This window comes from Micropterus dolomieu, linkage group LG13 (genome assembly GCF_021292245.1).
Source record: "Micropterus dolomieu isolate WLL.071019.BEF.003 ecotype Adirondacks linkage group LG13, ASM2129224v1, whole genome shotgun sequence".
NCBI classification, from domain to species: domain Eukaryota; kingdom Metazoa; phylum Chordata; class Actinopteri; order Centrarchiformes; family Centrarchidae; genus Micropterus; species Micropterus dolomieu.
In genome coordinates, this window is record NC_060162.1 from 9,314,860 (window position 1) to 9,333,199 (window position 18,340).

The following is an 18,340-nucleotide window of genomic DNA, read 5'->3' on the forward strand; positions in this document are numbered from 1 at the left end:
TTTTTATTGAAGAGGCTTGTTTTTATTGTTTGCACTTTGCAAACCAACCACTTCCACTGACAATGCCACAGGCTGTTGAACAGTTGGTTTGCTGTGGTTGAGGGTTGACAGAGGCCACGTCTGGATGTAAATCAGTATGAGGTGATTGGTCGATACATACTGCTGATGATTTGAGGTTTGAGACAGGCATAGGGCCTTTACCAAGTTGAAACTGTATGTCCAAACCCAACCAGGCTCCAACCTAAGCTCTAAATTGGCAGCAGTGCATATTTGTAACAGTAGTTTTCACTGTAAATATGTAAGGAAAGATTCTTTTGAAGACCTCCAAGCTAAATATGGCAAATATTTTGAGAAAAGTTGCTGCTTGGTCACACAAAAATAGTTCCACTTATACAGTACTTATATACTTGGGTTGACCAAGTTCACGCAGCTCTGCACTTAGATTTTTAAGCCCAATTAAAATTTCATTCCAGGTAAGTTTGATTTGGATCATAACAAATCCACCTAAGTGGGGCTGATTTTGTGGAACTGCTACTAGAGACGGGATGGGAGGTGCTGCTGGTGCTTAAATAGCTTTAATTAGAGCCAGACAAAGACCTCCTTATACATCTATAGTGGTGGGGGATCACAGAGACTTTAGCTTAAGAGTCTCTCACACACAGGCAGACACAAACAGTAAGTAATACTTAAAACACACACACATAAATAGATACAAACACATTTAGATTACATTACTCTATTGTGTGGACTGGTTAAGAGCTTGTTTGTGGTGTTTGTCTATTAATAAAATTTGAAAAAAAAAGAGCCTGAGGCGTCTATTGTTGTAATAGTCTATATAAAAACAAGACTAAGAGTCTTCAGTGCTTTGACGTAAATGCTAACATCTAATATCAGCATGCTAATAGGCACACAATGATAACGCTAACATCCTAATGTTTAGCAGCTATAAAGTTGACCATGTTCATTATATTACTTTTTTAGCATGTTACCATGCTAACATTTGCGTTATAGTGATAAACACAAAGCTTAGAAGGCTGATGGGTGTTGCATTACTTTTGCAGGTATTTGGTCGTGACAGAAGTTTTGAGCAAATTTTGGCATGATGGCACTATAGAGGAAAAGTCAGAATTCCTCAAAAAAGACCCACAAATGCGACAATATCTATTTCACTGCTTTGGAGAATGAGACCTTTCATTAGCCTAGAATGGGATTCCTATGAAGAGTCGGTGCAGCCTGCTGCAACAGCTCAGTGAGGAGAAGAAAGTCCAGTGGAGCCATGTGTTCTCTGTCTGTTTACAGTGCTTTTATTAGGCATCCTGTGGCACAGGCAGTCTTTTGAAAGGCCGTCTTTATAGGAGCTTTCCTGTTTATGCTGAGGGGTGGGAGGTCAGCACTCGCAGCCCTGTGCTGAATATGGTCAATCTGCCTGCATAGGAAAACTTTGTGTGTGAATATGTGTGAGAGTGTGTGTATGTGTGTGTGTGTCAGCTGGATGATGGGAGGGATTTAAAGTGATGTGGGAGACTGGCTTGGCAGGTTATTATTGTAACTTTGCCTTCTAGGCTGGAACACACAGATAGAGTCCTCTCTGTCTGTCTTTTTTGAGTCACCTCTCTGCCAAGTGAGTGATTTACTGACTATTTGTGTTTGAGCTTTCAGTCAATATGTACGTCAGCAGCAGTAGCAAAAATACAAACAAACACACAAGCACGCAGAGAGATGCCCACAGTAAACCTAAATAAAGACATGGTTCCATTAAAAAATTCCTGGAGATGAACATCAGATAAAATAATTTCTAGAGGTTACAAATGGAAGTGTTTTTGATGTGGCTGGAGGTGTTTGAGAGCAATCAAAGAGACTTACCCGAGGACCCCTCTTGCCTGGCAGGCCTGGCTTTCCTGGAGGTCCTTGCAGTCCCTAGAAAGAGAGAGAGAGCATTCAGTCAGTGTTGCATACGGACATATACCATACGGATGATCTTACTCGATGCCTGAGCAATCTCCTATCAAAACGATCAGGCCATTCAGACTCCTTTGTGTGTTTCCACAGACAGGCTGCAAGGTGGCTGCAGGGTAAAAAGTGACATCTTTTCCCTCTGAAGTAATTCCATCTCAAGGTGATGAGAGTTCAGCCTTATCCATCAGGACGTTCTGAGCCTGTGTGGCAGGAAACCATAGAAACACTAGAAATAACAGGTAATTTCCTGTGCCACTCAATGCCCCTGTGAGGTTTTATCAGGCTTGTGCTCATTCGTTTTCTTTTCATCAAAAAAGAGGAAAAGGAGAGGTGAGGAAAAACAGAGGTCCTGTGCTGTGGCTAACAAGAGCTACTTGTAGGGCTCTGGGTCATGATGTAAACTTGCATTGAAGCACCTATATATGGCATTTTTAAAATGTTTCCTTCACTGTAAATGCATTACAGAATTTTTACTATGCTGTTAAATTTGATCCCTGATAAATAGGAAGATCTAGTAAAAGAGCAGCAGCATCGACCATAAAGCACAGTTGTTGAAGTGTGAAAGTTGTACCCTTTCTGTAGTTTCCTCATCTCAGCTTTCACAAGGCTATGAACTTTTAGAGACAAAGCACCACTTCAAAGCAACACCGTATACATGCAAACCTGAGTCTAAAGGTTATTGTGATCATAGCCGCTACCTTCATATAGCAGTCTGTCTGCGATCTGGATTATATCGCTCTGAAGATTATAATTGGCCCCCCACCATCTCTTCCAGGATGACCTCCATGGTTGAGACCACCCCTATTGTTACAGGTGGTGTGCTCTATGGTGGCCTAAGGACCTGTCAACATCAACACACACTCCTGTCTATCTTCACACTTCCACCCCCTGCTTTGTCTCTCCTTCCTTACACTTGTTTGTTTATTCCTACTGTCCTTCCCATCTTTGCACATGTCCAACTTTAATGTATTTCTTTCCTTCCAAAGAGAGTTGACTTCTGTCTAGCTAGTGATGTAGCAGTTTCAGAAAATTCCCACATCAGCAAGCATTTTCCTATCACCACATTTCAAACACAGTCTGATGGCAATGGCTGTTTGCAGTTTTTTGATTTAGACTTGCTGACTGTGTTCATGAGGAAGTTAGGGCATGATTTGTGGCACCTGACAACTGAGTCTGAATTATGTATTCAGAGTTGTGCTGTGATTGTTTCAATTAAATTTACTTCTGACTTTCATTTAATTATTCAAACAACAAACTACTGGAATATCGAGTGCAAATAGGCAAACTCCCCTATAATCTTTATCAATTTCAAAAAACTGCTTAAAAGCATTCTACTTGTGGCAGCATTTAAGTACTTATGCAGCTTGCAGGTACAATTTCACTGAAGTCGGTTCCGGTTTAAATTAAATTTAAGCTCACAGCCAGTACAGCTCCAATTAAAGATTTATCAGATTAAAGCTCCAACTCTCACTTTCAGCCATCACATAAAAAATCAGAACATATAAATTACATTCAGATGTGCAGTGGAGCAGATCTCAAAGGAAGTCATTTTTAAAGCAGCAGTGAGGAGCCAAAGGTGCTTCACATGGGAAACTGTTGCCATATCTGTGCCTGCACTGGATGTTTCTCCTGGCAGCCAGAGTGCAGAATCGGCACGGTGGAAACAAAACTCCAAATAGCAGTTCCACTGTGTCTTTAGGCAGTAAGAGTGATGAATGACAAATATATTGGCAGAAAACTCAATAAATATAATGCTTTTCCATGGCTTCTGACTTTTACATTTGTCAAAATGTGTGTGTGTACTATAAGAAGGTGTGAGACAGTAACACATGCTATGTGTGTTTTTGAAATAAAACTGTGCTGAATAGAAGACAAGAGACAGAGAAACACACACATGTGTACATATACCCATACGCACTCATCCATGCATGCACATACACACACTTTGACAGCAGGCACCTGTTTAATCCCTGATCCTGAACAATCCACATTAGTCTATGTACTGTACGTGAACCTGTCAAATGACGGCATTAAAGTCAGAACCCAGACACATTTTTGAAACATGTAACGTAAAGCCTGGAACATTTACACAGATTCTGAATACAGAGCCACAGCTGCAGCACATGCTGATTGTTCTATGATTGGACATTAAGGCAAAGTTTTGTGTTGAAAGCACCACTCTCAGATTGTTGTGATTTGCCATACATTTGGCATAAAATGACAAATGTTTTTTGGCATAGTAGGAGCACTCATAGATGTATCAGACAGTCCTTCAGTAAATTACCTCATAACTTCCCTTAATCATCCTTCTACAATCTATTTTCTGTGAGAGATTAAAGCCCTTCATATTGAGATTGCAGGTAGTCCTTTCTAAATGGCAGCAATTCAGTTGTAATGACAGTCAAGTCTGGTGTGGACAGCAGTGTGGAAGTAAATAAGCCAACCGTTTACACGCCGCACTCTGCAATCTACAGTGGCAAATTACAGATCACTGCAAAGAATAACAAAGGCACAGGTATCAAACACACAGGCACTGCTCCCACTTTACACTAAGATGACTCAATCACAAGGGTAGCTTTAAATACGAGTACAAACACACCCAGAACGTGCTGAGGAGACACTGAGGTCTGATTACTCAGGCCACATCTGGAGGTGAAGGACTGTGTACACAATTATACATTGCTTAAATCACAATAAAACTCCTAAACATTTGTCTATGCCAAACAACTTGGACAAAATTTTAACTTCTCTCAGGTGGTCAGTCAAGATGCAACTGAGATGCACTCTGTGTGCTGTGTTTGAGAATAGAAGAGGTGAAAATAGTCCTGCTTGCCTGCATTGGGAAGCTGAATGATGGTGTTTACTGACTGCTTTGACCCTTGACATAGCTTTAAAAGAGGTCCATGAGACCTCCACTAGCCCTCTATGACAGAGGAATCTGGTGCAGAGACGGCAAGGCGTCAGACCTGACACGTCACACCCAGCCTGGAGGGTCCTGTGCACAGAAGGAGGAGGAAAGGAGGGAAAAAAGTAGGATTTCTAACCTGTGTGGGAAAGGAGATAGAGCCTCATTAACCTACAGATCTCTGTGGTCTCTTATTTCTTGCCCCAGAGCACTAGAATCAAACCTGGTCTTTCACTGGTTTGACCAACAAAGACTAGGATGTCCCTAATGAAGCATAATTCCCTCACCACAACTGCCAACTGTCAAATAAAGTGCATGTTTCTTCATCTTGGTTTTGCAAAGTCTCTATATGTGTGTCTTTGTCTTTCCTTCTGCTAGTATAAAATGCTACATTATGTAAAATTAGCTATTCTACACTGGCACCTTGTCAGCTTCAGAAATTATTTCATAATGATCCTGCTTTTTCTATAGTCATCCATAGCCTGGGCCCATTTTATCCTGCATGCTTCTGTGTTCCCCAACAGTCTATTAGGCACCTTCTATCTTTAAAGCATCTAGTGTCAGCCCTTGATACAAGAATGCTCAAGAACATATATGCATATGTTGTACATGTACTTAATTTGTGTTTTTTGCCACACACACAAACACACACTCAAGAACCAACTCAACGGACCAAAGGTGCTTACCGGTGGGCCTGCTTCTCCTTTCTGCCCTATAGGTCCAGCCAGCAAAGAGAACTGAGTAGGTGGTACCTCCCAGCTCTGGAAGCCATCAGTAGCAGGTGGTGTTACTGGGTTGTATAAAGGCCTGGTTGGTCGAGGGGTGACTGGAGTCTTGGTGGTTTTGGCTTGCTTTGTTGGTTTGATGACCTGTTTGGAGATTGGCTTGGGGGTTTTAGCAGTTGTAGTTTTGGATATTGTTGATTTTGAGGGTTTGACTTTGGATATCGTTGGTTTAGAAGGGACAACTTTGACAGAATTTGTTTTGGGTTTGGACGGAGTGGCTTTGGATGGTGAAACTTTAGGCTTGGGAGATGTTTTCTTGGCTGTGGTGGGTTGTGGTTTTTTTGGGACTGCACCTTGGCCTGATAAGGCAGAGCCAGGCTTTATCTTAGAGGATTGGGTACTGGCAGAGGCTTGAATAGTAGGTTTCTTCTTGTTGTCTGTTCCTGCAATTGTCGTTCTATTATGAGGACTGGGATTTGTGGGAGTGGGTTTGGAGGTTTTCTCATTTGAAGCTTTAAAGGTGGATGGTCTTGGGTTTGGTGGTTTCGTCGGTTTCGTCAAGGGTACTTTTGTCCTGAGTGGTGCTGTGACAGTTTCAGTCCTGGCCTTGGGAGGTGGGGAGGCCAAACCAAGCTGGACTGTGACTGGCATCACAGTTACCAGCAGGGGTGTAGGAATGGTCCCAGAGCTGGGCTTTATTGTTTGGGTGGGGGCCATATATCTGACAGCTGAGGCAGCAGCGGCAACGCTCCTGGCAAGGCTCATCCTCGTGGGCTTCCTAGCTGTTTCCGTGCCACCGCGTTTAGGGGTAGCAGCGGTAGCTGTGATGTTTGTTTCTCGTGGTAGGATAGGCAACAATGGAGGAAGGTTAGGCCTGTATGTGTCAGCTTCCCTACACTGTTTCTTAATGTACCTGCAGTAGTTGTGAGCTGCCTGTGCAGAAGGGACCAGGTCAAACTGGCAGATGGCTCCTTCAAAGTGTGCTGAGGCTTGCTGCTGGCTTGTCCGCCCCAGCAGGAAGGAGCCCTGGAGCTCAGGAGCCAGTCCCTCCTCACTGTCCCACCCAAAGTCTGCATGAACACTCTGCTCTCCGCAGGAGGCATATAGAGTCACTCTCTGTCCATTAATTCCCACTGCCAGCTGGTGCCACTGACCATCGTGGGGCTCATAGGGCAATGCAACCGAGGTGTTTGGTCCTGTGTGAAGGACTAGATTGCCCGGTGCAAGCTGTAGACCGAGAAGAAGCTTCCTGCGGCCTGAGAGCAGGGTGAAGAGGAAAGCACTATTAACACGGTGTGAGCGAACACTCAGGACCAGTGCCAAGTTGGGCCAGATGGCTGCTGGGAAGACGGAGCGCAATGGAGTTTCAATGTGAGCCCGCTGGTTGAGGATGATCCCCGATTTAAATGGAATGACTCCTGCTGGCACCGAGCGTGACGGCTTCTCTCCCTTGAGCCCCAACTTTTGGAGGATGTCCACATCTGGATAGAAGGGAGAGTGGTGTTAGAGGTGCAAATAATTATGACAAGCTTGTCAGTGCAGTTAAACAAAACTGAAAATTAAATAAATACTTAAAAGACAGTATCCTTCTGCTTTCTGTTGACCCTTGATCGTTCTTTTCATATTTCATGTCTATGGTATGTTATGTAACCTCAATATATAGAGATGCCAATATTTCCTGCCATAACCAGGAACCTGGAAATACATCATCGTGAAAAAGGTACATTCACTTACATTTGAAAAAGAAAAATGGCATCCATAAATGCCAAGGGGAAATTTTGTGTTAATAAAATCAAACATCACACAAGGAAGATGGCAGGAAAATTCAAAGGACCAACAGTAGATATGGATGAGAGGGAAACTGTTAAACATCTTTAAAATATTAATAGGAGCTATAGCTCATTGTCAGAATTTGCTTTACCTGAAACAAGTCAGGCTCAGCAAACTATTTTAGCTGTCATTGCCCGCTAAGCGTTTGGACTGTCTACGCTGGCTTATGAGCCAATTTTCCTATAACTTCCTGATCTTTCAGCAAACGTACAACAGCAGCTCACAAAGTAATGGAGCTCAAAACACTTCAGGGTGACGAGATTGTAAGAGATGGCTGAAGAAAAAAATGATTTACAAAGAGAAATAAACTTGCTGGGATTTGAGGCCACCTAACTACTTCTGCAAGCTGTTTAGTGCAACTTCAGGCCAAAACAAATGACTATGTATAGGTCCAGACTGACAAAAAACTACCCTGATGTAGTTTATGCTCTCTGAGTGGGTAGATGCAGTACAGAGGTGTTGCGGTGGCCTTTGTTTCAAATGTCAGTGGTTTGCGGCCTCATGTTTCTCTCCAGCATGGCAAGTTGTGGTATCATTTTTTTAAAAACTCTCTTGAAGAATAAAACAGCTGTAAGCATGCCCAAAACAAATGGCCCTGGAATATAATGTGTTTATGGCGAAACAGGCCTGCAGATTTTTAAACCAGCTTCTCACCCCATAATGTAATCCTAAAGTGGCCATCTTTTACCAGATCCAAAGGGTAACAAAAGTATCATGTGAGGTTTCAAAGCCAAAGTACTGTGGGTCCAGATGATTTTGTTTTTCCTGTCCTTTAAACTTAAAATACATTTTTTGTTTACATGGAGAAAAGAAATTAAATATAAACATTCCTTAATTGAAGAACTCTGACTTGCAACATGCAAATTGATGAAATAGCTATTTAATGTTTTATTAATTCATTTTTATGTCCATCTTCTGACGCACTTTGTGCTTGTTCTACTGATAATCAAGTTGCATAGATTCACTAAAATGAAATTCCACATGTGACAGCAAAAAAATAATGCAGGAAATATATTAATTCTTTCATCATATCACCATATTCTTTGTAAGAACTCCACTACCAATAACCAATAACCAGCTCCTTCACCTCCATAGTCATGTGAGGCACAGAGCAAGACAAGACTCAGTCAAGGCCAAAGCAACCAGTACCAGGAACGCACAATCAGGCTAAAGGACCTAATCCTCTCTTACTAACCATCTAGCCAACACATACCCCTAGAAGGGAAAAGGGACTGTTGGATACTGTATAAAGCTAACAATATGTGTATGTGAATTTTGAGGCACTAGGGACAGAGTTCAGGTTCTAAATGAACATTTGGTGGCAAAATTATATAACTTCCACACCAATTAGTGCATCTGAGTGATTGCTGTACTGTATGTTGAAGTATATGCGCTGGACATGCTTGCTTGACTGATATCAAGGCATGGCCTCTTTGTTTTAAGGCTATAGGGGTTTAATGAGCCAAAGGAGATCGGCATCATCAGACAACCTCCCCTTTTCCCTTCTCATCTCTGTCATTCTCTTCAGTAGAGTTCAGAACATGACCACACTCGCCACAAGTGAGTATAGCATCTCCCCGCCTGGAGCGAGAATACAGTTTCCATCCTTTCAGCCAACTTTGATTCTCTGTTCAGTGTTTCAGTCTCAGTGGTCCCAGCGCTCATTCTCTATATGACCTGTGATCTTAGACCCAGGCCCCTCAACAACTTTATTGTCTCTGGGCTCTCTCTGACCTGTGGTCACTGAGCCTTGTCTAATGGGGACATGTGTATAGAATTCCCCTGCTTGTGAAAAGATAGAAAAGTGGGCAAGCAATGTTGATGAGATGACAGAAAGTGGGAAAGATGAGGAGAAAGACAGATGGGATGTCCACAAAGTTGTTGCACTGGTAAGCCATAGAGAGCAACGACTTCAATGAAGCGCTTGTCTTTCTATAATATGAGGCTTGCTTCATTAGACCACTGACGAGGGGCTCAGACATTGGAAATATATAATTGAATGGAAAGTAAAAAAAAAAACAGGAGTGGGAATTTTGTTCCAGAGTTATCAAGGAATTAGACCTGGGGGATGTAGCAGCTCAGAACTGAAATGTTTTTTCTTTTTTTTGCAGAAAGTGTTTTTACATGTCAAACTTCACTTTAACTAATCTGTCTGGTCTGGCATTATTGAGTGCTATGGATAAATACCAGGTCTTAACAAACATTGTATCTGATTTCATAGAACTGTACTAAATCATATCTAAAACAATAATTATTTTGCACAGTGAGATGGCAAATGTAGCCATGCCTCCCCTATATAGCCAGTACTTTATGGTCTTTAAGGACTTTCCCTTGCCTCAACATTTGGGTTTTATAAAATAGCCTGGGGAAACAAGAAACTACAACAAACTACATGGGGTATAGTGTATACCCATCCACACAGTGAATTATCCTCTCTGTGTGGTCTCTTCTACAGTAAAGGACATGACTTGGCAGTGAGGCAGGAGGTCCATTACATGTATCTGTTCTGTACTTAAATTCCTGTCTCCATGCTTCTTTATTGAAATACCACTTGTACTAATACTGGGGCATACATTAACCATGTGGTTTTAGATATACAGCATACTGTATGGATGTGAACACACACAAAGAGGCAGACTTGTGTTTAACACATGGCTGGAGTTCATAGCCTTGCTCTGTGCCAAGTCACTCAAGTAAGACAGAGAGAAGAAGAAGTCCAAGGCCCTTCACTCTGTAATGTTAGCCCTTGTAGAGGATGAAGTCACTGATTCATTCGAACACACTCAAAAGAACTCTCTTTGGCTGGCCTACACCAGTCTACAGTGAGTCATTTATGATATCTCTGAGCGGAAAAATCCTCCCCACAGCAATACATTACATGTATTCCCACAACATCGGATTTGGAATCATGGCTTATGATTCGTGATTAAAGTAAGGGTCAAAACTTGGTAAAATGTTGGTTCATCTTTTACTTCATCTTTAGTAGCATTTTGCCTCTATTTGGTAGTGACAGTAGAGACACAGACAGGACTGCAGGGAGAGATGTTTAAGGTTATGACATGGAACAAAGGTCCATTAAGAGACAGGAAACAAGGTAAGAGAGAGCAATGACAGCAGCTAGGATCAAACCATTGACATTGCAATTATGTGGCATGAGCGTTAATTGTTAGCCCCTTAATAATGTTCTTCTAACTTTATGCCACTGCAGTCCTGTTATGAACCACATAAAAGCTACCCCCTCAACAGACAATTTTCCCAAATAAAATGATCCCGAGATACAATATGCAACTCATTGGTTTTGTGCTCCAAAAGGGAATCTTAGACAAACATTAAGCCAGTGGTCTGTAAAAGGTCCGGAGAGTGAACCTATGGCATCCACTACTTCTTAACATAGATCCTGGCCTTCACTTTTGATTCTCCCTGATACCCACTTTGTGTGGTAGTGGTGGTAGTCTGGAGAGCACAGCATAAAAACATACCAAGCACAGCATAGGCCTACTGTTTCAGAAATTGGCACAGGTAAAATCTTTAAGAGTAATCCACCACTTTAGCTTTAAAACCACAAAAGGCTTTATACGACTTTTATCACATTTAAGTATGCATACTCCCCAAGACCTGTAAACAGACTTTGATGTGTCAGTAAAGTTCCCCTTTATGTAAAAATTGGTAACAACCTCTGCACTCAAGAGGGTACAACATGGTTTAAGAGGGAAAGGATCAAAACAAATCTCACTCCCAGCTTTGGTTGGTCTGCATGCCTGTGAAAGCATCTCTATGAGCAGCACAAGAGTCAGTCCAATTGCAGCACTATGGACACTCCTACACAGACAGCATCTCATTGTTCACTACTGTTGACCATGACTACAGATAAAGCCCTTGCCTAATGCAGGGGACCACTGCAGAAACTCTAAGGAAATGAATGACAGGCTTATAGCCATACTGAGTGATTTCACCACTGCTGTGAGTTTGAAGATGCATTTATTCAGTACTGAATAAATGCATCGCATGCATTGCTCTCCTGTTATAGAGAGAGCACTGCAGTTCAGCCACTCTGCAACAGTGATGTCGGTCACAGACAGCCTTGACAGATTTCACTGATGCCAAGTAGTGCAACCAGAGCATAAAACCAGCTATACTGCCATTATTTATTTCCACTTTCTTTTTTGTCTGTCTGACAAAAGTCTTTTAAAGTCTGAAACGATAAGCCTGTTTGGTGACGTTTTCCTAAAATACCGCAGCTTGCCTGCATTGAGATGAATCTACATACGATGATCTCCATCAAATCTTTTCGATAACATTATAGCAAAAATAAAAAGTCATTAGTTAAAAGAATAGCTTCTACAAGGATTTGTTGACAGAGCTATGACTTGCTGTAAATGTTGGCTGTCACTGAATGAAAATCTGAATTGGGAAAAAAGTTTTAGCTTTTTTGTAATGAACAGAGATGACTTTTGGTTTTGTCGGTCATCAGTTTTCAATGACCGTGTTTTGGGTCTATTGAACTCTGCGCTGTCAGTCTCAATTATTATAACTGGAGAAGAGAAGGGGCCAATTCACTGGACCGTATCTATAACTTTTCACAAAGGGAAACCACCAAACGGTACAAAAAGTTGCTAAAATAAATACAAGCCGCCCAAAACTATTTTTACCTGCTCGGTCACACAAAAGTAGCCCAATCAGGTGGAAAAATAAAAACGTAGCACAATCGGGTGGAAAGATGCCCAAACTGGCAACTGTCAGTGGACACTGAAACACACTCACTATTGCACAAGAGACAAGAATTATGTGATTGTATTTTATATTTGCATTATTACCCAACCTACCCTGCACCTTCTTAATTAAACCTGCAATAACTGATTTTTTTGCCCACTTGGGGGCAGCAGAAACACTGACATAGTTGCTATTTCACACATCTAGCATTTATGAAGCTACATTATCATTCATTTGAGGCAAATATCTGGCTCTTTAGCTGCTAAATGCTCCGCTATGTTTACCAGCTAGTCGCTAACTGTGTCTGTCATTTGGTGCTGAATAGGTAGTGTATAGTGGGGGTTTTATTTGGTTTTCTTAACAGTCAAAAAGTGCTGAAAACAGCTGAAAACTACGCTATGGGTGCGGTAAGAGTGAACCAAAACAGTTGAGGGCCAGACATCTGAACCTGTAAAGCTCTGTAAAGTTGCTGCTACAGTGTTTTCACATTGAGTGTAAATTTTCTTTATAATGGTCAGCTTTAAATCTATGATCACTCCCTTGCTCACACAGCTTACTCAACACTTGTTGTCATGGTAACGGTTGGCCCAATTCTCATAGCAATGTGTTTACGTGCTTGGGTAATGACCAAACAGGCAACGAATAACTCCAAAAGCCTCCCAGTGCTCCAATAAGTTTCACAGTTTTTTCCACTGGTAAAATTTCAGTGGAGAGAAAAGAGGTGAGAAAGTGAGGAATGATTGAATTGAGAGAAGTGGAGGTGACGTTAAGACAGGTCTTACCTTCAGAGTGTACTTGTGTAAGTCCCAGGTAACAAGTACAATATAAAACTGTACAGAGCAATAGGGCTCTCCTGGGGGAAGAGAAGAGAGGATGTTAGAAAGAGGCAGCGGTCACACATTCAGTTGTTTAACTCTCAAAATATTTTGGTACCATTTTCTAAAAAGGAACCCTTTATAATGCTGTTTATGAGTTGTTACTAATTGCTTTGATGCATGCTTTAAATAATAAATGAAATCATTACTAACGCTTTATTTGCAAGCCATTAATAGGAATACATTGTGGGTTGCCAGGCTGTTAAAAATATTATTGGCTGGTGTTTAGCTCGTCTATTTGGTAATAATAGTTATAAATGTTCGTAGTCCATTAGAAAAGGTTAAAAGGTTTTTCACTTTCTTATAACCCATCAGTTCTTTTGGTCATAATAATCTCTAATCACACATCACAACAAAACATTTTCAAACAAACCCATATGCTTTGCATTTCAGCTACTGACACCATGTGAATAACAAATGGGATCTGGATTCTGCAAAACTCAGAGCAAAGATAAGCACCTCTCTCCAAAACACACACACACACACACGCACGCACACACACACACACACACACACACACACACACACAGCTTCAAGTTGTGGTTTGTAAGACAGGAATACCATGATATGATGACTTATCAATCAACTCTCCTCCCCAAAAACAACATGTGTACACACACACACACACACACACACACACACAACAAAAACAAACTGGTCTCAACACCCTCACCACATTCAGGTGTGCAGCAGAGCTGAGGAAACTGATTGGCAAGTGGACTGAGAGCTCAGTGGGGGACTGAGATCTGGTGACAAGCAGGGGAGCCACTGTTTACTGCTGGAGGTCATCCAGACACACACAGATTGGAGGAGGAAATGTGTATAGCAGCTGTGGCTGCAGGGCCAGAGAGAAGCAGGCAGACGGTGGTGTGGGCCAACAGCTCCAGATACATAGATATGGGAAAGACAGTAACTTTTATAAACATAAACATATTTACCTGCACTATTCCAGGCAAACTGTGTCTCTCTTTAGGTTTTTTTTTGCAAACAACCTCTGCACTAACTGGTGGCTGCCTCCCCTGCTTGCCTGAATGATTATAATCAGGGTGTGCGTACATATAAGTGTGTGTGTATGATGGTGTGCTTACATGTGTGTTTGTGGTGTCTATGTCTGCCTCTCTCCCAGTTCCTTGTTGCTAATAAAGCTTCATCACGATCAACCCCACACACAGCTGGCTGTGGTTACTCAGGATGCTTAGTTTGTGTGTGTGTGTGTGTGTGTGTGTGTGTGTGTGTGTGTGTGTACTGGACTCCCAGCTGGTTACAGTCACATTCAGTATCTTATCAGCCGAGAAGAGATCAGCTTTCTGAAAATGAGTCATGAATTCTGAGTTTTTTTACTACAGCAAAAACGACTCTCCTTCTGTTTGTGAGGCTGTTTACATCTGTGCAAACTGGACCAAGTTCCCTGGGAAACACCGCTGTTTTCTTTGGCTTTTCATATTAAAAGGTTCTCAGTAGCTTGTTTAGATTTTCATTAGGGTGCTTTTGAAGTGTACATGACAGGTTGGGATTTTTCTTCAGTTGCAGCTGAAGGCGGTTGCACTGAGGTGGATTTGTGCACAGTCGACACTTAATTCAGTAGAACTGACATCTGTACACTGCCCCTGTCTGCTGTGGTTTTTATACTGCAACAGTAAGCTATGACATGACTCCCTGTGGGAATTCCCAGCCGAGCTGAGTGGACAATATACATGCCAGATGAACAATACCTCCTCTTAAGTCATCCAGTAAAGCAGGCTAGCCTATATAGTGTGCTGTGAGCCACTGAACTCTTATTTCAAAGTCAGAAGGGGGAAGAAAGCTGCATGTGTACTGTTGATAACATCTTTCCCTACTCACTGAACTTCAGTCAATCTTAACTGTGGTTAGCACACATGTTCTTTGCTAATTAATGGAAAAATGGTAGATGGACAGATACACTGTGATCAACGAAGCAGTGTGATGTCTGCAAAATATCCCCAAGTGGCAAAGAAATTCAGCTACTCTGATACACATTGTACAATCTGCAGCAGTCATCTATAGATGAAAACTGTCAGATACGTCTCATATCTCCTCAAACCCAATGTTCTCTTTCCCTACTGTATTTTCTGGGATCACTGTCTTAATCTCTTTTCCTTAACCTTCACTGCCCATGTCTAAACTCTGATTCTAACCTCTCGACCCCCAAAACCGCAGCCCCCTCCCCTCACACTCTCAAACAGCAGCCCGTCTGTAGGCCAGAAACCAGTCAAAGGTTAAGAAACAAAACACTGAGAAGCCAGTATAGTTTCTGTTTCTTTTCACAAGTTTGGACTGCTCAATGATTCCCTGAAAGGATTTCCAAAAGGGAGCCTGCCCCTTTGGCACACACACACACACACACACACACACACACACAAAATATACTCACACCTACACTTACACACACACACACACACACACACACACACACACACACACAGTGGAAAATTCCTATAGATGAGTTGACACTAACAGAGGCTGATATAGAAAGAGAGGGTAACTGACATCTCATAAGACCATACTTGTGTGCCCATCTGTTCTCTCTGCAGTCAAGTAATCTCTGACTTTAGACTGTTTACTAATTTCTACTTATCAAATTACTTACATCAGTCTTATTCCAACTATTATCATGTCTAAGAACAGAAAAATTGTATGTGACTCACTGTGATACCCTGCTCTACTTGGATGTAATCCAATATAAGTTAGAGCAAGAGTAATTAACTCAGAAACCCTCTGTGTATGTTATATATATTTTTTATAGTTGCTTTTTCAGTGTTAAAATTGCCAAATTATTTAGATACATTATCAAGGAGTAGTTGCATGTGAAAAGCCAAGAGATGAGTCATAAAGGGCGACACCATGTGGAAATGTGGTGAATGATGCTCCATGCACTAACAACGCGCAGGTTGATGATCCAAATCGCCATCCATACACATCTAAAATAAATCATGTAGTTGCACCCCTGTTGCCTTGCTGTTTGTGAGGACTGAAACCTCATTGAGCCATTTTTGGCTTTTCTTAACGAAAGACAGTTTCTGCAGAACACCCAGCCAGGTGTGATAGATAAATCTGATACCATTTGGCCAACTTGTTTTCATTTTTCAATGGAAAACTATAGGGGATGGTGGGTCAGTAGCCGGACTTTGCTACTCCCTTGATGACTGCATCCACACTGTCTCGCCACAGATTCATTAACTAAACCAGATGTCCACAGCACATTAAAACCAAGAATTGGGCATGTATGTACACGAATGAATGCGTAAACGATGAATGCATGACTTTTCAAAGGGAATTGTCCAACAGCTAGCTGCTTCATATAGCCTACTTCCCTAAAAAAAAAGCCAGCACTGTTGCCAAGTCAAGACCAAATATTTCGGTCCATTTATTGCAAAAGTCCGACATGTTTTTCACTGTCTGTGAAAATCTGTGCCGTAAACACGTGCATAAAACATCTGCATTTTATGTCACAGAGACATGACAGAGACAACTCATGTCAGTTGCAGATGTTTTCTTCAATAAATTGATAAGTGGATGTTCACGGTGAACCTACTGCAAAAGCTGATGTCATAGTTTTAGCTAACTGTAATCTCATGTTCTTTGAAGTAGTATAGTATCACCTCTAACTAAAAAATCTCCTTTTAACTATGCTGCGTAAATGGGGCTCTGAATGAGTAAAAGGCAAAACATGGAAAGCATCCAAACAAAATGCAACAAACGTTTAAGTGGATGCTGATGAACCTCTAATGAAACTTTATAGGGCTGAATAATTGCCTGTTTTGCTTTATCGGATGAGTCAGTTTAGTAAACACTTTGGCAAAGTTCCTGCATGCACCCATCGCACATTTTCCAGACAAACGTTCACACACTTAGATTAACTATATTTCTTTCTTTCTTTCAATCACAGTCTGTCTTACACACATGTACACAGATAAGAGGGAATATATAACACAAATTGATTCCAAATGAACCTGGCGATTATTCTTTGTGTTTTTCGTCCACCTTCATGAAAATAAAAAATAAGAATACATTTAAAAAGAATACAACTGGGGAGACAAGCACTTGGACAAAACGACTCGCTTTGGCAAAGTTATGGTAATACAAATGACATACAAATGACAAATGACCCCCATGGCCCAAATAGACCCCGTACAGAGCCTCATTAGTCCCCAGTGGACACCACTCCTGCATGGTGAGCTGGACCTCGGCCAGCCGGCACATCACAGGTAATACGCACATGGAGGGAAACAGTTCCTTAGATTGTAAGTCAGTCCTCGCCAGTGATCTGTCTCTTCCAACATCCTCTCATCAGAGCACACAGCCACAATCACATAGAAGAAAAGAAATGGTACTTACTTTGTGTCTAGATGAGAGGTTCTGCAATCTCTCCTTCGGGTGCCTAAATTCATTTGTATTCATTTGTCCTGGCAGTCAAAAACCTGACCGTTAATCACAGCGTGACTCCTTTGCAAGGGGGGTAGAAGACACCGGTCGCTGTTTTACACATTTGACAAGCTTGAGATGAAGTTCCAGAGGAAAAAACTCATGTTGATTGGCCTGTCAAGCCCGACGTAAATTCCTTCTGGCAGGCTGGTTTGACAGAGAGTTTTCCTGTGCGATTGTCTGTCGATATTCCCCTGTGTTTCATTCATTTATGCCGATCCAGATTGAGGGACGCGCAGCCAGAGAGAGAAAGCTGGGTTCTTTTGGAGGGGGGTTACGGAGTCAGGAGCGATGGACTCATCCCTTTCCTTTTTAAATAGGCTTTCTGTGGGTAAAGCGATGGCAAACGCACCGCACAGCCAGGTGTCAAGTTACAAGCCCAGCGGTTGCATTGAGCAACTACACGCCTTCTCCAGGGGGTGGCCACATGGATCTTACCCAAAGCCCCACGCACCGGCAAACCATATTTATGAACCAGGGTGACAGACGATGGGCAGCGCTTCACAAACTGAACCCATCAAACAGGGATGCCTACAGCTACTCCAGAGACTCTCCTTTATGTATCCACCTTATTATCCCTCAATGTGTGGAATAATTTGTGACTGCAAATCATCTATAATAGCCTTGAGTCATTCAAGCCACTTCTTTGGAAATTGTGTGAGAAATTACCAGCAAAGAACAACTTCATTACTTTATTACTCGTCTCCCCTTGGGGTACAAAATGGTCAAAATAAGAGGGGAGTTTAGAAGAAGATGAGTAACCCACTGCAAAGCCCACTCACAGTTATATTTAAGGTGTTGATATTATTATATATTATTAGTCATTATCTAAAAAACGTTTCTCTTATTTCTTCACACACAAATGCAAACATATTGTCATAATGTGGTTTGAACAC

At 41.8% G+C, this 18,340-nt stretch overlaps 1 protein-coding gene across 1 annotated transcript in view; it reads right to left on the reverse strand.

Annotated features, from left to right (window-relative positions):
- Positions 1–17,736, reverse strand: part of col27a1a (collagen, type XXVII, alpha 1a) — a 67,823-nt gene extending 50,087 nt beyond the window's left edge. Inside the window, exons 1-4 of the mRNA XM_046067194.1 lie at positions 17,358–17,736; positions 12,909–12,979; positions 5,548–7,067; positions 1,864–1,917 (exon numbers count right to left, since the gene is read on the reverse strand). Coding sequence (XP_045923150.1) covers positions 1,864–1,917; positions 5,548–7,067; positions 12,909–12,979; positions 17,358–17,410 — 1,698 coding nt within the window. The 5' untranslated portion in view covers positions 17,411–17,736. The remainder of the gene's footprint in view (positions 1–1,863; positions 1,918–5,547; positions 7,068–12,908; positions 12,980–17,357) is intronic.
- Positions 17,737–18,340: the final 604 nt, after the last annotated feature.